At 35.6% G+C, this 21,968-nt stretch overlaps 2 protein-coding genes across 5 annotated transcripts in view; one reads left to right on the top strand and one right to left on the bottom strand.

The window, feature by feature from the left end:
- Positions 1–1,546, top strand: LOC113103257 (bladder cancer-associated protein). The gene is made up of 2 exons (XM_026265966.1): positions 1–105; positions 734–1,546. Exon 2 carries the CDS (start codon positions 855–857, stop codon positions 1,116–1,118), a length of 264 nt encoding a protein of 87 aa, XP_026121751.1. The 5' UTR covers positions 1–105; positions 734–854; the 3' UTR covers positions 1,119–1,546.
- A 1,067-nt stretch (positions 1,547–2,613) lies between these two features.
- Positions 2,614–21,968, bottom strand: part of ripor3 (RIPOR family member 3) — a 33,290-nt gene continuing 13,935 nt past the window's right edge. The window contains exons 3-25 of one of the 4 annotated variants that reach the window (XM_026265962.1): positions 21,783–21,852; positions 21,373–21,481; positions 18,034–18,183; positions 17,864–17,942; positions 17,209–17,232; positions 17,019–17,072; positions 16,770–16,919; positions 16,486–16,549; positions 16,360–16,403; positions 14,932–15,057; positions 14,166–14,311; positions 10,294–10,423; positions 9,624–9,836; positions 8,247–8,639; positions 7,628–7,773; positions 6,718–6,919; positions 6,497–6,626; positions 6,086–6,241; positions 5,271–5,429; positions 4,890–5,092; positions 3,949–4,032; positions 3,309–3,399; positions 2,856–2,953 (exon numbers count right to left, since the gene is read on the bottom strand). In XM_026265962.1, coding sequence (XP_026121747.1) covers positions 2,856–2,953; positions 3,309–3,399; positions 3,949–4,032; positions 4,890–5,092; positions 5,271–5,429; positions 6,086–6,241; positions 6,497–6,626; positions 6,718–6,919; positions 7,628–7,773; positions 8,247–8,639; positions 9,624–9,836; positions 10,294–10,423; positions 14,166–14,311; positions 14,932–15,057; positions 16,360–16,403; positions 16,486–16,549; positions 16,770–16,919; positions 17,019–17,072; positions 17,209–17,232; positions 17,864–17,942; positions 18,034–18,183; positions 21,373–21,470 — 2,940 coding nt within the window. In that variant the 5' untranslated portion in view covers positions 21,471–21,481; positions 21,783–21,852. Of the gene's footprint in view, positions 2,954–3,308; positions 3,400–3,948; positions 4,033–4,889; positions 5,093–5,270; positions 5,430–6,085; positions 6,242–6,496; positions 6,627–6,717; positions 6,920–7,627; positions 7,774–8,246; positions 8,640–9,623; positions 9,837–10,293; positions 10,424–14,165; positions 14,312–14,931; positions 15,058–16,359; positions 16,404–16,485; positions 16,550–16,769; positions 16,920–17,018; positions 17,073–17,208; positions 17,233–17,863; positions 17,943–18,033; positions 18,184–21,372; positions 21,482–21,782; positions 21,853–21,968 lie in introns of all 4 variants that reach the window. The other 3 variants (XM_026265963.1, XM_026265964.1, XM_026265965.1) reach the window with 3 other exon arrangements.

Below are 21,968 nucleotides of genomic sequence, written 5' to 3'. Positions count from 1 at the left end.
GCCGTCAGTCGGGTCCTTAGAGATCCACACATCTACGCAATCACTTCAAGAACTCAATGGTGACGGTTTACATGCGAGATCGGGATTGGATTTAAAGAATGGCAGGTCTGAACATGATCATTTCAGCCTTTTAAAGCTTTAAATCTTGCCTATTTGAGACTTCCAGGATCATATATTTTCACACATGTGTTCGGAAGGTTTATTTTCGTGCTAACACCTAGCCAAATGCTAGCGCATGCTAGATATCCGGTTAGCCAACACGCTAACATTTCAATGTTTTTATTTTTAATATCTGTTCTGTATTTATGATGAAATAATTTAAAAACACCAGCTGAAATATAGAATGACCATAATCAAGTATAACGTAACACTAACTAATATATTTTTGTGGTCGGTATTCGTATAAACAATGTAAGGAATGTCAATTCAAGGAATGTAAAAAGTATTTGAGAAAAAAATAAAATAAACCACGTGTCCTTGATCAGATTAATGTTTATTAAGTCTTCCACTTGTAACACATTAAGTGAACTGAGTATTTATCTAGGCAAATATGACTTAAATAATGGTGCTGTCATGTTTTGTAGACTGTTGTCCTGTAGAACAAGGCCAGCAACTAAAAATAGCCCGATTTCTTAAAATACACGCATGCTTTGACTTCGGCGCCTTGTAAGGTGCTGCAACACAAGCTATGAATTCTGAGTATTAAATGGTTTTCTCTTTCTTTTCTCCAAAGACCTCACCCGTGATCTGTACACCGAGTCTAATCTCTCACAGATATACCCTGGATTTGTGTTTGTGTAGTGTCACGTCGGATATCTGAGCTCATAAGAGGCGTCCCAACACACAGAGACACCATGTACTGCCTCCAGTGGTTACTCCCGGTCCTCCTGATCCCCAAACCCTTAAATCCAGCCCTGTGGTTCAACCACTCCATGTTCATGGGCTTCTACCTGCTCAGCTTCCTGTTGGAGAGGAAGCCATGTACCATTTGTGCCTTAGTCTTCTTGGCGGCGTTGTTTCTCATCTGCTACAGCTGCTGGGGAAACTGCTTTCTGTACCACTGCCACGATTCTTCCCTGCCGGACTCAGCACACGACCCCAGCATTGTGGGCACCTAGACTCGGGTTTCCTGCACGGACTCATCCGGATTGGGAATGCTGGGAAGTTTTGGTTCTTTATACCCAAATCGACATCCGCTCTCTGCTGTAACCTGTAACAACCCTGACTTGAATCTCCTCGCCGTGGCGCAGGGGCGTCTGAAGCTTGCATGGGTTCCATTCTCATTGTGTTCAGTGCACATTCTTTCATTTCTGGATGCTGAATTTTTCCAAAGGGGTAGATGATAATGTGTGCGTGTTTGTATGTTGCGATTCTTGGGTTTCTGTTCATGTGTCAATAATCAGTATGAGTCCAAGTGTTAAGCGGATCGACGCCAGATGAGTTTTGTCACGCAACTTGAGCTGGAGGCGTGCTTCTGCACTGCTGAGTTAGCTCAAATGCTGTCTCCACTTTTAATTCAATAAAGTTTCTAATGATCAACATCGAACAGCTGTGTGTGTATATCTGAAATATCATCTTTTGTTTGACAGTGTGATGCTATAAACAACCTCAGAACAGCTGTGTGGATCAATCATGTTTTTTTGCCCACTGTTTTTTTCCAAGCAGTTCCTTTCTGTGGCAGATAAACATGCATTTTTGGGGTGGAATCGGTGGTAAAGCAAATACAACGACCCGTAGTGTTTTGCTCCACAGGCAAGCGTTTTGTTCATCATGCTCTTTAACAGATGTATTTAAAGTCATATCACCAGGTTTACCAAAAGTTTCTGACAAAAATCTAATTGAAGTATACAGTTTGTTTTTCAGTTTAATTATTTTTGTCATACACTGTTAAAAAATGTAAATTTACAGTTCAAAATCACTTTCGTTTTATATATGTATAGATGAAAATTTAATTTACAGTAAAAACATTTAATTTATTGAATGATTATGATTCTTCACTCTAAATCATATTTTTTTTTAACTTCAAATTTCCATTTAAATTTAACAGTATTTTAAATAAAATGAAGTATCTTACTGTTAACCAAATTTACAGTCTTTACATTTTTATTATTTTTTTTACAGTGTATTTTAAACTATTCTGTTTTTGCCATGAAAACCTTTGGCTTTACATAGCTTAAAAAAAAAAGAAAATAGTCAAAATAATATGAAAAATATTCTGGAACTAAAATAAATCTAAATAAATTCTTTATAAAGTGTTTTAAGAATTATATTTTACAAGTGAATATTATTGTAAAATATTGCAATGCATCCTGGTGTATCATCATGACTAACTGTACATGCAAGGTCCCATTACTAATGCATTAACAATATGTTTGTTACAGTATTTAGTAAACTTTGTTAATTTTAGTTAATAAAAAACATCTGTTCCTTGTTACCTCAGGTCAATTAAATAATATTAGCACATACAACCTTAAATGCATTGGTAAGTCTTTAAGATTAATAGATGCTTTAGAAGTATTTTTCATTGTTATTGTTCATTGTTATTACAGCTGTGAGTTAATGAATCGTTTAATTATGTGGGTTGCTTTAATCCTTTTAATGAACAAGACAGAGTTCTCTTATTTACATTTATTGTCAATATATTTCATGTTTACAAATTTTGATACATAAGAACAACAGAAGACAGTTTATTCATAAATATTTCATTTAAAATTATGTAAAAGAAAATATAAAATAATACAACGGCATATTAAATACTTGGCAATATGTGAACACACAGATAAAACGTGTTCAGTCAAAACCTCACAGTCTCTCAGCACCATCCAATCAGGTAACAGATTGGATTTATGGTCTTCCTATAAGATTGTGATTTCTGTTTCCAGGTTCTTGTAAGCCTCGTCCTGTAGCGCATAGATCTGGTCCATATGCTGGAATGCCATGTGACCTTTCTTGCCTAAGAAAGAACAATGTAAGTCGGATGTGACCGGCACCTCTTGTACTTAATAAATACTTGACTTTGTTTTTACATTTTGATAGTATGAATGCAAGGCACACCCAAATATGATCCTTATTATTTTTATTCAGATTATAATAGACTATTCCAGTATTTTTTCTGAGAAATGAGCACTGTAGTCGATGCTATTTCTGAAACTTGAGTTTGTTCTAGATTATGAGATGGTCTACTGTGCAATGTCTTCATACAAAGACAACATCATTGACTGACTAGGCAGCAAGGTAGACACAGCCTATATAGGGACAAAAGCAGCACATGACACAGTTGCAGTAGTTACAGCTTCAGGGTCACGTACCGAAGGAAAGTACGGTCTCCCGTGCGGCGTTCCTCAGGTCTTCATCTGTGGAGCGCCACAGTTCAGCCACCTGCTCGGCGCTCTCCGAGCCCTGAGGAACCACAAAACCTCTCTATCACAGCCCATCATCTCAGATTATCAACACGCAAACATAAATTAGTTGATCTAGATCTGTTGAACATATATACACACTACCGTTCGAAAGAAAGAAGCTAAGAGCTAAGAAAGAAGTTTCTTAACTCACCATTTTTTGATCCAAAAATATAGTAAAATATAATATTGTGAAATATTATTACAATTTAAAATAACTTTTTCTATTTGAAAATGTAATTTATTCCTGTGATCAAAGGTGAAATTTCAGCATCATTTCTCCAGTCTTCAGTTTCACACGATCCTTCAGAAATCATTCTATTCATTCATTCATTCAAGAAACACCTCTGATTATTATCAATGTTGAAAACATTTTCCGGATTCTTTGATGAATAGAACGTCTTAAGGAATAGCATTAATTTCAAATAGAAATCTTTTCTAAGATTACAAGATTATTTCTTCACTGTTGATAGCATCATAAATATCAGTAGCAGTAAAAGGTCCGTATAAATCCATTCAGACTGAACAATTTATCGTCTCGATGGTTTACCTTTAGACTTTTCAGAGCCAGACAGGCCTCATGCTGCACATGTGTGTTGCTGTTTCTCAGCAGATCTGTGTAGTGAACCACTGCCTGTAAAACACACACACAACTACATCACACACACTTAAGCCACACTTAAAGATGCTCAACTGTGATTGCATTAGCCAACAAGAAGAGAAACCTTTCACAAAATGAAGCTAGTTGTTGTTTAAATGGGAATGGGAATCAAAATATCTTCAAAAGGAAAGTTATAAATTGACTCATCATCAGGCCATCAAAAATGTAGATGAGAAACGTAGCATTCCATCACTTGCTCACCAATGGATCCTCTGCAGTGAATGGGTGCCGTCAGAATGAGAGTGCAAACAGCTGATAAAAACATCACAATAATCCACAAGTAATCCACACCACTCCAATCCATCAATTAACATCTCGTGAAAAGCTGTGTGTTTGTAAGTAACAAATTTATCATTAACACATTTAACAAAAACAGTTCAAAACAAAGATGAAAGTACATTTTGATATGAGAAGACAAAAGAGTATGGACTTTTTCACCATAGGGAGCATTATTATGGTTTACAGACTCCAAAATTATGGTTTATAGTTTTGCCAGAAGAAATTATTTACCATTAAAATGTCTTAATGATGGATTTGTTTCTTAGAAAGACACAACGTTTGAACTGATGGACTGTAGTGCTGTGGATTACTTGTGGATTATTGTGATGTTTTTATCAGCTGTTTGGACTCTCATTCTGACGGCACCCATTCACTGCACTCCAAACTTGTTCCGATGAAGAAACAAACAAACAGGTAGGTACATTTTCAGCAAACTTCCATTTTTGGGTGAACCTTTCCTTTAAATGATGACAAAATGTTGGTTGCAGCATCCCTTTAATTGTTCAGTATGAAAAGCATTTGTGTTTGATAGCAAGTACGGTCCTTTCTACCTTTGCCCTGAAGGATTTGGACCGCGAGGCCCTGCTGAGGCAGGACGTGGCCGCTGAAGCCACCTTGTGATTGGCGTCTGTCTGTAGCTTGGCCAGGAGCTGGAGGGTGCGTCCTGTCGGCTGCAGCTCAGAGATGCGCTTGCCTTTCAGCTTTTTCAGAGCTCGCCTCCTCTTGGGACTCTCCAGACTGGCTATCAGATACACTGCAGCAAACCGATCCGAGGGAGAAACACAGAGGGAAGTCTCTTAATGAGATCTGTTGGGAAGAATCCTTGAGGGTGATTGATTGATGCTGAAAGCAGTAAACTCACAGTGAACCGCATCTGTATCTGAAAGCATCTGTATTTACTGTATGAGTCTGCGAACACTCTGTGCTGTTACCTTCTTTAGAGAGGAGAGAGATGTGCTCCCCAAAGTCAGTGATACTCCATCTGCTGAGGTAGACTAAGAGCTGAAACACAGTCACTCGGTCTGTAGTGCGCTGAGTCACAGACGCCATCATACAGCTGCACTGCACCTGATGCAGCAACTGACTGAAAACTGCAGACAAAAGACAAGAAGAAGACAAGCATTCGCCAATCTGGAGATGATTTCAGTAGTGTGAGAATGAAATTCTTAAAGAACAATAAAATAGAAAAGATAACGCAAGATATATGATATACAAACTGCATGATTACTTCTGTAAGAAAGAAATTCTCTAAATAGAATAGATTTATTCTTTATGAATTATTGGATTTCAGTTTAAAATTTTAGCTTTAGCTAAGATTTTCGCTTTTTAAATGATTTGAAAGAATAAATTACTATTTCTTAGAGAAATAAATTCTGAACATATTGAATTAAATAGAAGTGAAATATCCTGCAGAAATGAATACATAAATATTTAAGTAGTTTGTGCCTGGAAGGAAAGAATATAATAAAATATATATGTTCACACAAATGTTATAATTTGTTAGTTTAATATCAGTTCCATTATTTAAAATCAGTTCCATTACTGTGATGTTCATTTTTTTTGTCATAATTTATTTTATTTCTTCTACTGTATATATGTACACTAAGCTTTGGCAATATTGTATAATTTACATTCATGCCAATAAAGCAATTTTGAATTGAATTGAATTAATGTATTATTTCATTCTATTCATTCTGCCCTGTCTGTGGATTCTTCGGGAGCATTAGAACAGAACAGAGCGTCCCACCTGCATCAGCCTGGCCTGGCTGTTTGGCTTTGACTTTGTGGATGTAATGTTTGCGCAGTGTCCTGAGAAACACATCCGTGGAGCAGCAGAAAGACGAGTCACTCTCGCAGCACTCCTTCCAGAACACTTCAATCCCCTTAGGAGCTCTGGCCAACACTGACACACATCCACACACATGACTAATGAATCTAGAGCGCTTCACACTGACACGGGAAAGAGCCTGTGATCGTCGGCAGTATAAAGGAACAGTCACAGCACATCATTGCATATTCTAGTGTTACTCTTAAATGGCATGAGAAAGAAGATCTGTTATAATCAATCATAAAATCTGGAAAGTTAGCGTGTTGTTGTTTTTTTTTTTTTTTGGGGGGGGGGGGGGGGTCTGTATATCGATTCTTATGCTCTACTTACATTCTGACACTGAGATCTCCTCTATCATCCTCTGCGACAGAGTGGCGATTTTTTCCAGCACGTCGACTTGCCGTGAGAGCTCCTCCATCAAGTCTTTGTGCACAAGATCAGAGTCAGAGGACTTCAGAGCCTGGAAGGAGACCGAATGTGAACTTACACAGATACAAAGTAACAATATGTGTTGCTAACTGTCTGAAGGTTTGGTTGGACTGACTGCTCACCCCCAGCAGCATTGTGCAGACACTGAGGTGGGTTTCAAGAGCTAGATCCAGACTGTAGACCCCTGTGCTGAGTGACGGCTTTACTGCAGCGTCTCCTCTCTGTCTGACCTCTCCTTCACCCGTGTCTTCTGAGGACCGAGAGTTTTTATCCTGAGATAACAGACCCATGCTTTTCATGGTGTTCTCGTTAAAGGAACCAATCCTGTGGAGAAATGTTTTTATTTATTTATAATAAAACGTAAAAAATATGTATTCTGAAGATTACACACTGTATGTGTATATATGTATCAAAAATCTTCTAACCTGAATTGATATTTGCATTTAATTAATGGATCAAAATAAAGAATACTAAAAATATTTGAATATTTATGTCAATGTCTCACACTTTAACCTGAATTGATATTTTCCATAAACTTTAACCATGTTATACATTTATATATTTATATTAAAAAAGTTGTGCAATATCATATCCATGCAAAGGCAATTAAACATCACGTATATATCATATTGCTAAATACATTAAATAAAATATAATGGAGCTGCAAATGAGCTTTTCCTGACAAATTAATGAGAGCGTGTACAGTTCATGCATTACCCCACTTCATCCACAAGATGGCACTTAAAGCCTCCTTTAACATGTCAGTGCAGCAACTTGCCTTTTGTTGCAGAGAGAGATGTGCCTTTGCGTGCACTCATTCAAGCTCAATACAAACTTCTACTTTTTTTTTTGTTTTTATATTATTAAACCTCAGGGTTTAATACCTATATATATATATATATATATATATATATATATATATATATATATATATATATATATATATATATATATATATATATATATATATATATATATATATATTTATATTTCTTTGAGGTATTCACACCAGCTAAAGATGATTTGGCTTACCCAGTGTACCCGAGTCTGATGCTGCCCATATTTGATATTTCATCTTCATTACAATCTGCAGAGAGGAAGTCGAAACTGCCCAGCACTTCCTCTTCCTCTACTGCTAGTGTCTGAGACGAAGGCATCTGTGGAGGGTCGAGGTCCTTCTAACATCAGGAAATATGAAAATGAAGAAAAAAGTCAATGAAACAACAGCAAACAAACATTTATCAAAAAAGCATAGAGAACAACAGAGCACCTTCATTATATGACATCAAACATCAAAAGTACCTTTTACCCAAAACATAAATATAAATATATTTGAAATACTATTATAATATTTCTATATTAAATATCTATTCAATATTAAATATAGAAATATTTCTTATTCTATATCATTAAATAAGTAATAAGAATATTAGGTGGAAATGTGTTTAGTTGTCAGAACAATTATTAAAAAATATTTCACTTTTTCTAAAATATGCAAAAATATATTAAAATATACAAATTATTTCTTTATTTTTGATTCTGGGGTTAAAAAACATCCCAGACATGTTCTCGAACCCTTTCAAACAGTGATCACTTATTTCTTTTATGCATCCATTTATAGATCTTTCTAATGAGTCTACACCCATCTGACCTTCAGGACCTCGTTCAGCTGGCGTATCTGCAGATCTAGCTTCTTCAGTGTCTCTGTGTTGCTCATTTCCTCCAGCTCTGTATTCAGATCGTCTAGCAGTGAACTGACTCTCTTAGCCACGGCTCTCTTCTGTGCTCTTCCCATGTTTCTGTCCTTCATCAGGAGTCTGTCTTCAATTCCCTGCTTGAACAAGGTCTCCTCTTCAGGGACCTCATCGGGGGCCGTCGTCTCTTGTGCGTCTCCTTCACCTGTGCTGGGGGTCACCTCTCCGTTTTGCTTGAGGATGTCAGGCGTGCTGTAGCGGTGGAAGAGGAATATGGAGTCTCGCTTGCTGCCCGCGGGACTGGGGGAAGCTGTGTCAGTCTCTGATGGCCATTCCACACTCTCCTCAGCCTAGTTATGAATGGAAAGAAATTACATAAACCTGCAATTTGAAGTCATTTATGAGTATTTCTGCAATTTTATATTTTTGAAAAATGTAAAATTATTTTTCTGATAAATTATGGTTTCTTAATATATCTTATATAATATAAAATATTATATATTAATATATTACCATTTCACTCAAAACAAATACATAATAAATAATTACATGATTACATTTTATTATTAAAGTGGATTCTGCTTTCAGTATCAAAAACATAAAATAATATACTGAAATTATTATTATTATTATTATTATTATTATTATTATTATTATTATTATTATTATCATTATGCACTTATTTTCTATATTAAAAATATTTATATTTAAAAGAAACCCACACAGCAGTTAAACTCTTAAATGAAGGTTTTATTAAATTAAATTATATAAAATTGTGTAATAATTGTTTTTTTTTTTATAAAAGTGGTTATTGCTTTTTATAATAAAAAATATACAAATTTCCTATATATATATATATATATATATATATATATATATATATAGAAACATTGTATTATATACTATTTATAATAGTGCATATATTTCACACTTATTATTATCAGAGTATAGTTTAAATATTTTTATATTTTTAAAAAAAATATATTAAAAAAATTCCACATAAAGGAAAACAAATCATAGATTTTTTAAAACTATGTTAAAGTATAATTGTATTTAAATAAATACAAAGAAATGCAAAGCATTGTATAATCATTTTTTTAACCTTAAAATTAGCTACTTCTTTTAGTAATAAAGATACAAACTAAAATTACATTATTATTATTATCTATTTTAAATGTTTCTATTTTTTATATTTAAAATAATTATATTAAATCCCACTTAATATTAAACTGTATATATATATATATATATATATATATATATATATATATATATATATATATATATATATATATATATATATATATATACATATAAAACGATCAGTTTCATACGTCTTCTGTGGGTGTCTTCAGTAGATCGTCATCCTGTAATTTAGTGTCTAGAACAGGGTGGTGTTTGGTTGGTGGGTCGCTTGTCTTCTCATAGGCAGGAGGACTGAAAGCCTGGGTGGAGTCAGCCAGGTAGCTGAGTAAAGACACGCCCCTCGTTTCACGTGAGCCAATGGAGAAAGAGCCATCCGCATCCTGTATCTGACGCATCATAGACTACAGCATAAAAAGACAGATGACATCATGCAATGACATTTCAGCTCCTCAGGTAAAAGACAACAGAACAGGTGAAGTGGTTCTTTTCTTTTTGCCTAATGACGCCAGACACTCAAAAACCTTGACAACCACCAGCACAAATCTTGTTTGGGTTTGTGTGCCACCATTTCAAATCTGCATCTCATAATGAGGATGTCAGAACAATTTTTCTCAATCATTTTTTTGTCAGTCTGTGTCGGCTTTTACCCAAGATCTCACTGGAGTCACATCATACAATCTGTCACGTAACAATCCTAAAGCACAGATAAAATCTCAGGGCGCACACCCGGCTTCACTTACAGTTGTCTCTGCACATTAAAGCAGAATGTATTTTAGCATCAGAAATGATACACTTCACCGTTAAATCATTGTGAGCAGTCATGCTGTGAGTGTGTGTGGATGTAGGTCACAAACTCACTAGAAAGTATTTCTCAGTGAAACTGGGTGTGTTGGGAGGCGTCCAGTTATATACGGATCCCTTTCTGCTGTGGATGGACTGGCGGCTGGCGGACGCTGTGAGAGGTCTCACCTCACTGCTATCAAATGGACTGAGGAAAGAACAAGAAACTGAGAAGAAAAATAGACTCTATAGTGCACTTACATGTCCAAAATAGCAATTTTATGAGAAGACTCAGACAGTAAGCAGAATAAAGCAGAAGACTGGTGTTTTAGGATTAAATATATATGATTGTTTGGATTTAAAGTTGAATATCTATTGTGTTTAGAGATAACTACCCATCTAGCTAGGTGTTGTCCATTTATTGTCACAATTGTTGGTGTAACATCACCTCCCACCTTAACCACAGCCCTATACAACACCCTTAAATCTTACCCATAATCCCACTCCTAACCCTCAGAGTGTCCCCGAGTCTCCTATACTTACTTTTAACCTACAATAAACTACCACCCAATGCTCAATGTGACTTTCAAGTTATGTTTTTAGGTTATATTTTTAAATTTGGAATATATATTTTTTATAAATTAAAGTTGTATTCAACAAAGAATCAGCAAGTATGCATGAGATTGATCAAAAGTGACAGTAAATACATTTATAATGTTACAAAAAAATGCTGATTTTTTTCAATTAATTAAAGAATCCTGAAGAAAAAAAAATAGATTTCTGAGAGATCATGTGACACTGAAGACTGTAAGACTGTAATCAGAGGAATAAATTACATTTTTAAATATTTTCAAATAGCAAACATTTGTTTATTCAATAAATGCAGTTTTGTTGAGCAACATAAACCTATTTAATTTATTTAAAATTATTTTACTAAAATAAATAGTAAAATTCATTCGCTTAATATTTACCCAAAGCAATTTACATTGAATTCAGGCTATAATTTGTCTTTCTTTTCTTTTTTCTTTTTTTTTCATTATGTGTGTTCTCTTGGAATTGAACACATCTTCTTCAATATCTCCATTTTCTCCCCAAAAAAAGTAGGGGGACAGGTGTCATCCTTCTTGTCATCTCTTCAGACACTTTAACTAACAAAGGTTCATAATAAGCTGAACTGAGGTGGTTTATTTCAGGGGTTATTTTAATTCCCAGATAATCAAAACCATTTAGAGCATTTACAAATGGATGAATCACCTTAGGATTTATTCTCTCTGGTTCATAGAGAAACGTAATTGAAGACTTATCTTTATTTACTTCAAATCCAGAAAAACTGCCAAACAGCTTTATGATGGATGGGATAGATTTTTTAAGTTCTGATAGAAATACGATGGCATCATCAGCGAATAGAGCAATGCGATGTCCTTAAGCTTTTGTAAAAATACCAGGAATGGTCGGGTGTGATCTTATTGCTTGGCCAGAGGCTCCATAGCTAGTACAAAAAATAGAAGTGAAAGTGGTGAGCCTAGCCTAGTACCACGACTAAGTTTAAATGAAGGCCAGGATAGACTGTCAGTGAGTTCCCTTGAAGAAGAATCAACTAAAAGTCACCAAAATAGTCACCAGATCCAAATCTTGCTTGCACCTCCATTAAGTACAGCCATTCTAGTCTATCGACTGCCTTTTCAGCACAGAGTGACAGAACAGCTGTATTAGGGGATCCATCTCCCGCACACACTACGGTAAAGTACTCTCATAACATTATGGAACCCCTGACGGTTTTTAATAAAGCCATTTTGATCTTCTTACCTCTTATACTAAGAATTGCATTAGAAACCTCTTCAAATTCCAGTTCACTATCAAGCTCAGATATTTTCTCTTCAGTGATTGAGGGAATATCCAATCCAATGGAAAAGTTATATTGAGTAGAGAGGCTTGTAGGAAATTCAGATTGATACAGGGATTTATAAAATGAGACAAAAGTGTCATTAATCTTACTAGGATTAGTTGTGATTCATTTCTAATTTCATTAATGGATCTTTCCATATTAATTTCTTAAGATGCCAGGCTAACAATTTGGTAGGTTTTTCATCATAACAAGCTCATAAATTTAAATATTCCATAAAATGTTAATTTTTTTTCCTGCTTTGAGAATGAGAGCCATCCTGTCCCGAAGAGTGGTCAAGCAGCGGGTCCAAATCACAGTTACAGTCACCTGCTATCATAATTATACCTGGAAGAGAGGCTATTATAAAAAGATGTTCAAAAATTGTGGAGTTATCCTAATTTTGGACATAAATATTAACCAGATTAATAACTTTACTCATATAGGTTCACTGTACTCATTATTTATTTTCTATTCAATAATTTTCTTGGTGTGTTATTTCTAAATGCTATACATTACATGCAATATTTAATCGTTTCCCATTAACATGTTTAACATAAAATCTAACCTTTATTTTAATCTAACCTTCAAGCTAAATTGTGGTATTTTTTCCTGTGTTTATTTGCATACTAAATTAAAATGTTTTCATTTCTCTGAAATCAACAAAAAACAGCATTCACATGGATTTCAGTTTTTTTTTAAACCAATTATTATTATTTTTTTTTAACAAATACATGCTGACATTTTTTATTTTACTAACTAAAGAAGAGAGAGGTATCAAAAATGGTATGAATAAAACTAAGTCAGGTTCTGATTGCACATAATGTGTAGAGTGGCAGTGTGTGTTTGTCATCACTGCTTGATGAAGAATGACACTGCTAACAGAGACTAAACAGAACCAGAGGAAATGATGTGACGGCAATAAAATAACACACACACACACACACACACACACACAGGGTCACAGCAGAGCGTGAAGATGCTGAACAGATTGTGAGATGTGTTTAATTTAGTGACACTGTAAAAAGAGGCTCTGAAAAATCTTTTCCACCTGGACTATGTAAAGAGCAGTGTAATTGGATCGGTGTGTGTGAGAGGGATGGGGCAGAAATGAAGGATTTATCCATCTCTCTGCAGTCAGCTGCTCTTCCACAGCTGGTGTGTGTTAGCTGATAGCAGCGGCACACTTATCGGTGCTGTGTTTGTGTGTGAGATCAGTGTCTTGTCTACTCAATTACATGAAAAAAAATGTAAAATATGCTGCGAATAGCACTCTTACTGTTTTCATGTTTGTGAAATCCAGATGTTAAAGCATTAAACTAACAGTCACAACAGCTATCCTCGCTGTAACTGCATCTAGTATCTTTCTGTACTGTTTTAGGTGCTGTCAAGCTCTTAAATAAAGCTAAAAGGACCATAAAACCAGTAGAGTAGAAGCTTTACTGAAGTTGTTATCTGCTGAAAATCTTGCCCTGTGAACGCCTTTCTCATTCGCCATTCTTACAAACAGGATTTTTTAAAGATGCTTTCAATAGAAGTCTCTGATGCTCACCAAGCTTGCATTTATTTGATCAAAAATCTGTAATATTGTGAAATATTATAAAATGTTTATAATAACAGCTATCTATTGTACTACATTTTAAAAATGTAATTTATTTCTGTGATCAGCATCACTATTCCATGATTCTTCAGAAATCATTCTAATACACTAATTTGATGTGCCATGTTGAAAACATTTATGCTGCACTTCCATTTTTATTTTCAGGATTCTTTAATGAATAGAACGTTCAAATTAACTACATTGATTTGAAAAATAAATAGCTTGTATGAATGTAAAAGGATTTACTGTTACGTCTAATCAATTTAATTCACCCGTCCTATAAAGTACTAATTGTTTAAACTCAAAGGTATTATACAGACGTGTGCAAGATGCATGTAAAAGTTGATAGAGCTCAGGTTCACTGACATTAAATAAAGTCAACAATGTCTTAAAGTGCCCCATCAATCACTTTCAAGTATTTCACAGCACTTTTAGCACTTTATAAGTTTGTGTGTGTTGTAAACTTACTTCCAAACCACCTCTAGCTGTAGCTTGATGGTTCCCAGCTCTGTAATGTCCACGACCATCATCTGCGGCCGCGCTGTGAAGAAATCTGCACTCCTGCACGTTACCATTCCGACCAGGTTAGAGCTCAACCCCTTGACCTCTGTCACCTGCAGGACATTTCAGGAAAGCCTTCAGAATCAGATCCAGCAGATGTTGTTGACTTGACTACAGGTTTTGAGGGAAATTATTTGTTTAACCTTCTGCTTTCTCATGTATGGTGGCCCAGAGTCTCTCAGGATAGACTGTGCTGTTGGCACTAACAAAAAAAGTTGACTCCATCATGCTGCGGTAGGTGTTTTTTTTTTTCTTAGTGGTTGTTAGGGTGCTCTGAGTGTGTAATTAGTATGTAACTAACTTTGAATTTTATATTTCAGACCTGATTTTGAATGACAGGGGTTTAAAAAATGAGAAAGAGGATTTATAATGTTCATCTGTAGTAGTTCGGCTCGATGTTTTCCAGGGATGGAATCAATTTCAGACAATAAAACCTTTCATAAGCGTTATTCCACTGGTCCAAAAGCTTTATAAAGTCTGTTAAACATCTCTATCGTTCTCTCTCAGGGGTTTGTGGGAGGTTTATTGTGTCACATGACAATCTATTCAGATCTAACAAACAGAATAAGGACAAAAGCCCTGGAAACTTCTGTCATCGCAACCCCCACAGGTGACCTCGACAGGAAGTGCTATTTGCGCAGGTGTGTGCACGTGTATAGGTGGACTTGCTCACCTTAATCTCAAAGTTCCCATGGATGTGAGGGAGGAAGACCATCTCTTCTTCGTCCCACAGCTGTCTGTCATCCGTCTGGATTCGCCCCCTGATTCTCCACCTCTGTCGGCCCAGCCGGATCAACACCTACACAAAATGAAACACTCAATGTGTGTGTTTGTGAAATGTGCAATGACCTCAATGAGTTTTTGGACAGTACACTATTCTACAAAAGTTTGAGGATTTATGGTTTTCTCTTATGTGCACCGAGGCTGTATTTATGTGATCAAAAATACCGTAAAACAGGAATATTGCCAAATATTATTACAATATATACGGTAGGAGGTGCTATTACACATTTTCTGAAAGAGTACTGAATGTCTGGAGGAAAACACAGAAGCAGAATCAAGCAATTGCATATGTAAATATGTCAAATAATGCAATCGTTTTTCAGCATGTAAATCAAAACTGCCAAACGTTACCCAATCGTCATTCCGAATGTGGCCCAGAGATAGTATTTGACAATAATCAGTTTTGTTCAATATGTTGCTTTCCATATTAAATCCACATTCAAGTATTCATAGATAAAAATAAAAAAAAATTCTGGGGGGAATGAAAATTTTGTAAAAATGGGGCTGCCAAGTTGTTTCAAAATGTTTTGAATCAGAGAAAGAGTTAAACAAATATAGCAAATGCACACTTTATGAGCAAAACATTCAGCAAAAAAGCAGTAGTCTTGGTGTTCAAACATACATAGTTGCATGAACATTTCTATAGTTATTGTGCTCAACTTCATACAACTACTCAAAATCGCTCTGGGCTTGATGTAATAAAAAGTTTTGGGATTCCAGCATAATGTTTGCATATATTTTTTTTATATCAAATGCAATGAAATTCATATTCTTTGTCTTGATTTTCCAAATACCTTTTGGGGTGACTGCATGTGAATGTGTGGTCTCGTGCATGAGCCGGCTGACGGCTCCTGAGACCGCATTCCACTGTGCATGAAGTCATTGGAAACCTGGCCTTAAAAATGTAATCCGAATAGCCGGTGAAATATGTCTTTACTGCCTAATATTTTCACATAAAATAGCCATCATGCATTTGTGTCTATCACATGCAAAAAGAACAGTGAGCCTTGGATTAAGAGTGATGTTTTGGGGTGGAATGCCTTCACATCTTTATTACTTTTATGTATTAAATGGATAAATCATCATCCTTTATTCACCCTCAAACCAATATGGCTTTCTTTCTTTCTTCCAGTTATATATGGAGCTTTTTTCCGGACATTAAGAGAACATTAGTCCTCATTCACTTTCATTGGAAAACAGCAGCATGAACATTGTGCTAAATGACTCCCTTTGTGTTATACAGAATACAGAATGATATCCAGGTTTGGAGAAACAAGAGAAGTTTACAACAGTAGGATGTTGGGTTAAAGCTCCTCACCTCATACTGATCTCCAGGGCAGAGTCGAGCAAATCCTATCAACCCTGCCTCAAAAAAAAATAGATTAAAAAAATGAGCTGGAATTGAATGTTTAGGAGACTCCTGCATATGAGAGGTGCTGCGTACCTTTCATTTTGATTTGCAGCTCACCCAGCAGGATTTCCAGTTCTCCTTCCATTGCACACATATCCTGCAGGTAGAGATGAGTGTGAACATAATAACTTCTTTTTATCAGTGCATATCATGTTAACAAAGGAAAAGCGGTTCTAAATGGTTGTTGTGTTGGGCTGGTCGACATGTTTTGAAAAATCTATCGAGCCACAGTGTTTACGCTTGTTGGGAAAAAACGACCACACAAATGGTTTACTCATTGTTTGTTTTGTGTGTATGGTGTCCGAAAGAGACTTCACCTCCAGGCTGTGTCTGTGGTTGCGGTTCAGCTCCAGTAGACTCTCTCTAGACTGTCGTGAAGACGGGGACAGAGAGAACGCTCTCTTCATGTTCAAAGCTCCTTGGCAGAGCCGCCACTGGATACAATAGGACTCATACAGCTCTTCAACCTGTTGACATCCACATTCACATGATACAGGTTTACTCTTAGCACATCTGACTAGAGTTCATATATATAACCAAATTAAAGTATTTTCAAGCTGTGTTACCTTACTAATGTGAAACTCAAGGCGCCGTATGTATCTCTCTAAGGCTCGTATCTCCTGTTGTTGGCAAGCAGGATATAAAAAAGCATTACATTTTGTAACCTTTGGCTTTAAATGCAATGTTTAGTAAAGTAAATACTAACAACAACAAAAAACACTCAAAATGAATGAATAGCATTTGTTGACAACTTACCTTTTCCAGGTCATAGAAAAAACCCTGAGGAATGATGAATATATTTTTTGTATTAATTATTTTATATTTACTTTAAATTAACAAAATAATGTATAAAATATAAAGGATTAAGACTCAAAGCTGCAGTCGGTAACTTTTGACGCTCTAGCGGTTAATAAACAGAACTGCTTGCGTCTTGCGGAAGAACATCGTAGCCTGAACTACTTCTCTCTGTTTATGTCTATGAAGAATCACAAAGGTACTGGGTTACTCCGCCGCGGTACCCCTGAAGCAATCTAAAATAGTCCGAATATAAACTCTTATTATAGGTGTACCCTAGTGATTCAGTACAAGCTAAAAACACGGTTTGGAAAATGGATTTATGGTGTACTCGCTAATTATATACATTTTTCTACATTTTGAACACAGAAAAAAGTTACGGACCGCAGCTCTGATCGGTTGTTTCTTAACAGGAGCGATGCATTTCTGCAAATGGCAATAGGAGCACTGGGAGGAGCCAGAGGAGCTTGATTTTTTCACAGATTATCTGTCTCATATTATACTGTCAGGACATAATGACAGGTTTAACAAATATGTAAAAAATATATTTTTACAAAAGTTACCTACTGCAGCTTTAAGGCTAGAGTGTAAATCTATTCTTAGTATAAAGTTTCACCAGTCTGGAGTTCCTCTTTGTGTCTCTCTGCTGGGATGACAGGAAGTCCAGCTCTGTTTGATGGTTTTCCAAGTAGTCCCTATATGAAACGAGATGTCATTAACATTCACGAGACTAGTGCGTGTGGTCCATGACTCCATTCATTTCTCTGCCGCAGTGACTGCACATACTTGAGCCCTTTCCTCAAAGTCTGGAAGATTCTGTCCACCTGCTCAGGCCGTTGCCCCCAGACGCTGCTGCCCACCCGACTCGAGGAAGGTATTCTGGGAGATTTCCCTGCTACGGCTTTTGTGCGGAGAGAGCTACGAGCCGAGGAAAGTCTGTGGCATGAGATGGAAAAATGACATGAATACTTTAGTTAAATAAGGATACATAAAATCAATCAAAAGACATTTTCAATGACGATGAGCAATTACATTAAACTTCAAATGACAATAAAGACATTAACAATGTTACTACATTTCTATTTCAAATAAATAAATATATATTTCTATATATAGCATATTTCTTTTTTTAATAAAAGTTGTTCTTATGTTTCTTGAGCAAAAAATCAACATGAATCAAATCAAAAAATGATTTCTAAAGGATCATGTGACAATGAAGACTGGAGTAATGATGCTGAAAATTCAGCTTTACATCACAGGAATAAATTTATATTTGAAATGTATTCAACTCTCAAACTGTTATTTCAATAATATTAATAATTATAATGTACAATATTAATGCTTTTGATGATTTTTGTTCAATTAATGGCAGCTTTGTTGAGCATTAAAGACTTTCAAAACATAAAAAAATCTTACCAAGTACTAGGAAAATTAATTAAAAATGACAACACACCCAATAACAATCCTCTCTCTCTCTCTCTCTCTCTCTCTCTCTCTCTCTCTCTCTCTATATATATATATATATATATATATATATATATATATATATATATTTGGCCTTTTCTGAGTCCACAATTGAAGTTCTCAAGTATATGCAATGATTGGAAGACACTGCATTGCAATTTCCACACTTCATTAAACAGCACACAGTGGTTTTCAGCAAGCCAGGACATTAAGAACAGCTTCTCTATTACAAAATTACCACATTATAATGCTTTCCTAAAACAGTGTTTTCTTATAGCAATGGCTGCTGAAAATAATGTACTTAAGATCACATTACAGTTATTTCATACTGTAATAATCATTTTGAACATTAATGATGTTTTTGAATGTATTTTTGGTCATTTAAATGCTACTTTGCTCAACAGATGTATCAATCTCTTTCCAAAACCAACATTTGCTTTAGCAGTTCCAACAGTAGCATATGTTTTTATATTCTGAATTTAATCCTCATATCCCATTTAAGGTACACCCACAATATAATCTACATATTTCGGCCATGTTCTGACAGTGGAAGCTTACACAGCATAACAAACCCAATGACTCTGCAATGTAAATAAACTGTTCTCTTAGTGAAGGCATTCCTTAGCGCTGCTCTGGGGTCACTAATAACACAAGCTCTGGCTCTCACATCAGTATATTCCTTCCTGTCTCCATCACTGACATCTCTGTAACTCCAGGTCCCTCAGGGGACAGTGTCACATGTGACGCCCTTTTTCTCAGGAATAAAGAACTTGATTTTCTATTCTCAGCCCTCTGCATCCTAACATACTTTCAGTGCATTATAAATAATGTTTATATGTATTTTTTATTATAAGTATGTAAAATTATTTACCAGTTGAAAACAACTTAATTGACTGTAACATAATTTGTGTGTTTTTTGTTTTGTTTTGTTTTTTGCTTACATGAATTAGTCACTACCCAACAAGGTTGTATACAGTCTCAAGATGAGTATTCTGGATTTTTTTTGTGAAAACAGACATAAAATTGTTGACTTAGAGTGCGCATTTGTCTCTGCCCAACTGCAAATAATAGTTATAATAGTTTATAATAGGTTATAATGGTTTCTAATTATTTGGCTTTGTTGACAATAGTAGAGATAAACTAACCTTATCCAATCAACAAAAGTAATAAAAGTGGTTGAAATCTTTTTTTCTAACTAAAATCCATGATCTTAACAGGGTCACAGCTGACAGTGGTGATTAATGTACAGTTTACGAAGTGAGTAAATGCTTAAAAAGCATTTTCTCACAATGCAGTTTTGTGAAGCTTTTGCCATAGAATTTTTTTTTTAACAAATTGAAAGCATGCGGACCCGGCCTCTGAAGTTGTTTTGGCATTTGTCTGCAATCATTTAGTTTCAATCTGTTACTTGAATGGGAATGCAGGAATGTAGTGTTATTGTGACAAATAAAATAAAAAACTTGCACAAATGTGCGCGCACACACACACACACACACACAGGCAGCTGTGTTTACTTATGTAAGCTGTCACACTGCTCAGATGATGCTTGTACTCGAATGCGAGCCGTGCATCCTCTCAGGACCTTTAGTTCTTGAAATAACTGCTGCCATTATATAATAGCCGATGCTTGTTTACGTTACAGATTTGTGGAATGCTGAATCAGAACTACAAGCAATCAAAGAAAAGCCATAAACCATATCAGATATAAGCTAAGCTCCATTCCAAAGCCTAGTGAGCTCCCTGCTAAGGCCACATCTATGCCTCCTAACTGACTGATTTAAAACATCAGTAGAGTTTTCTGTAAGCTAAAAAAGTGAAATTCAAGAATACATAAAAGTACATATCAAAGACACATATTACAGTAAAATAGATCATTTTTTATTAGATAGCAGTGCTTGAAATTAATCCATACTTTTCAGCCCTGAATGACATATATTTATGATGCTTTAAAATGCTGCTTTAGAATCCCTTTTGCTTCAGTTTACTAAGTCTGGAAACTTTCTGTATACTATAAATTATGGAAAATGTCAAGGCAATTGGCAAGATGGTGAATATAGATGCCCAGAATACACTAAAACAATAAAGCAGTACTTGAAATGTATCTGGAACAAGTAGTCAGAGACCAGAGGTAGAAATCATCCGGCTGGGCTTTTATGTTTGGCAGTGTCATATTAGTATAACTTATATACTATGATAGTATTTATTAATTTATCAAATTAGTTTTTATTTTTGTATTTTCAATATAGTGCTTCTGGTCAGTTTTTTGTGAATATGTCTATATACATTTGTTTACATTTCTGATTTAGTTCTAGTTATTTAAATAATGTTTTTAACTTCTTTTCTAAGAATTATATTCTAATCAGTTTAATTTTTTTTTAACTATTTGTATAGTTTCTACAGTAGTTTTACTTTCCGTAGCACCATGAATGGCTTTATCGCAGGAACGATCTGGACTCCCCCTAAATGTTTTGTTTTGTGCTCAATTCTGAAACAAGACCTCCCCGAGATGTCCTCATGGCATAAACTCCAGCGACCAAGAGTCATGCTTTCCATGGGATTCCATGCTTTGAGGACATTTATCTTAATAAAAGTGCAAGTAATGCAGTTTGACGCACATGGAAATACGTCATCTTCTCTCAAACACAAGCCATACTTTCTTACCTTCTCCGGCCGCCGAGTGTGTTTACTCCAGTGAAGGAACGGCTCCGTTGCACCATGCCGCCTTCAGCCGGACAATCAAACTTCAGCTTTACTGACATCTCGCCTCCACCTACCACACACACAAACAGTTCAAAATCCACTGAGTTTGAGTCATAGCCTACCAATCACAACACCAAAACAATGCATTAAAAGGCACTCAGAGCATGTTATGATCTTGAAAACTCGAACACATCAGAACCATTTTTTGTCACTGTGACATTTGGATGTTACCCACACATCTGCTGAACATGAAGCTCCTCTTCACAAACCCTCGGTCTCTCATTTATCAACTGAGAGGCTACAAATTTAGTGACAGCCACTCTATTTTCCTCAATGACAAATGTCCATGTCTCAGTTCCATCTTTCCTCACCCCATAATTCCTCTCTCCTGTTATTGTACACAGATTTTGAACATTCCTCAGACGCAGAGTCCCCAAACACCTACAGTGGCCCCAAAAAGACACTCAAAAATTCATCCTATCTATTTTCTTAATGCATGTTACAGATCTCACTGTGAACAATTTATCTGTGCATGTAGTTTTTTATACATGTAATCT

This window comes from Carassius auratus, chromosome 6, assembly GCF_003368295.1.
Source record: "Carassius auratus strain Wakin chromosome 6, ASM336829v1, whole genome shotgun sequence".
Classification (NCBI taxonomy): Eukaryota; Metazoa; Chordata; class Actinopteri; order Cypriniformes; family Cyprinidae; genus Carassius; species Carassius auratus.
Note: the sequence above shows the minus strand (reverse complement) of the source record. Positions and strands in the feature narration are given on the sequence as shown.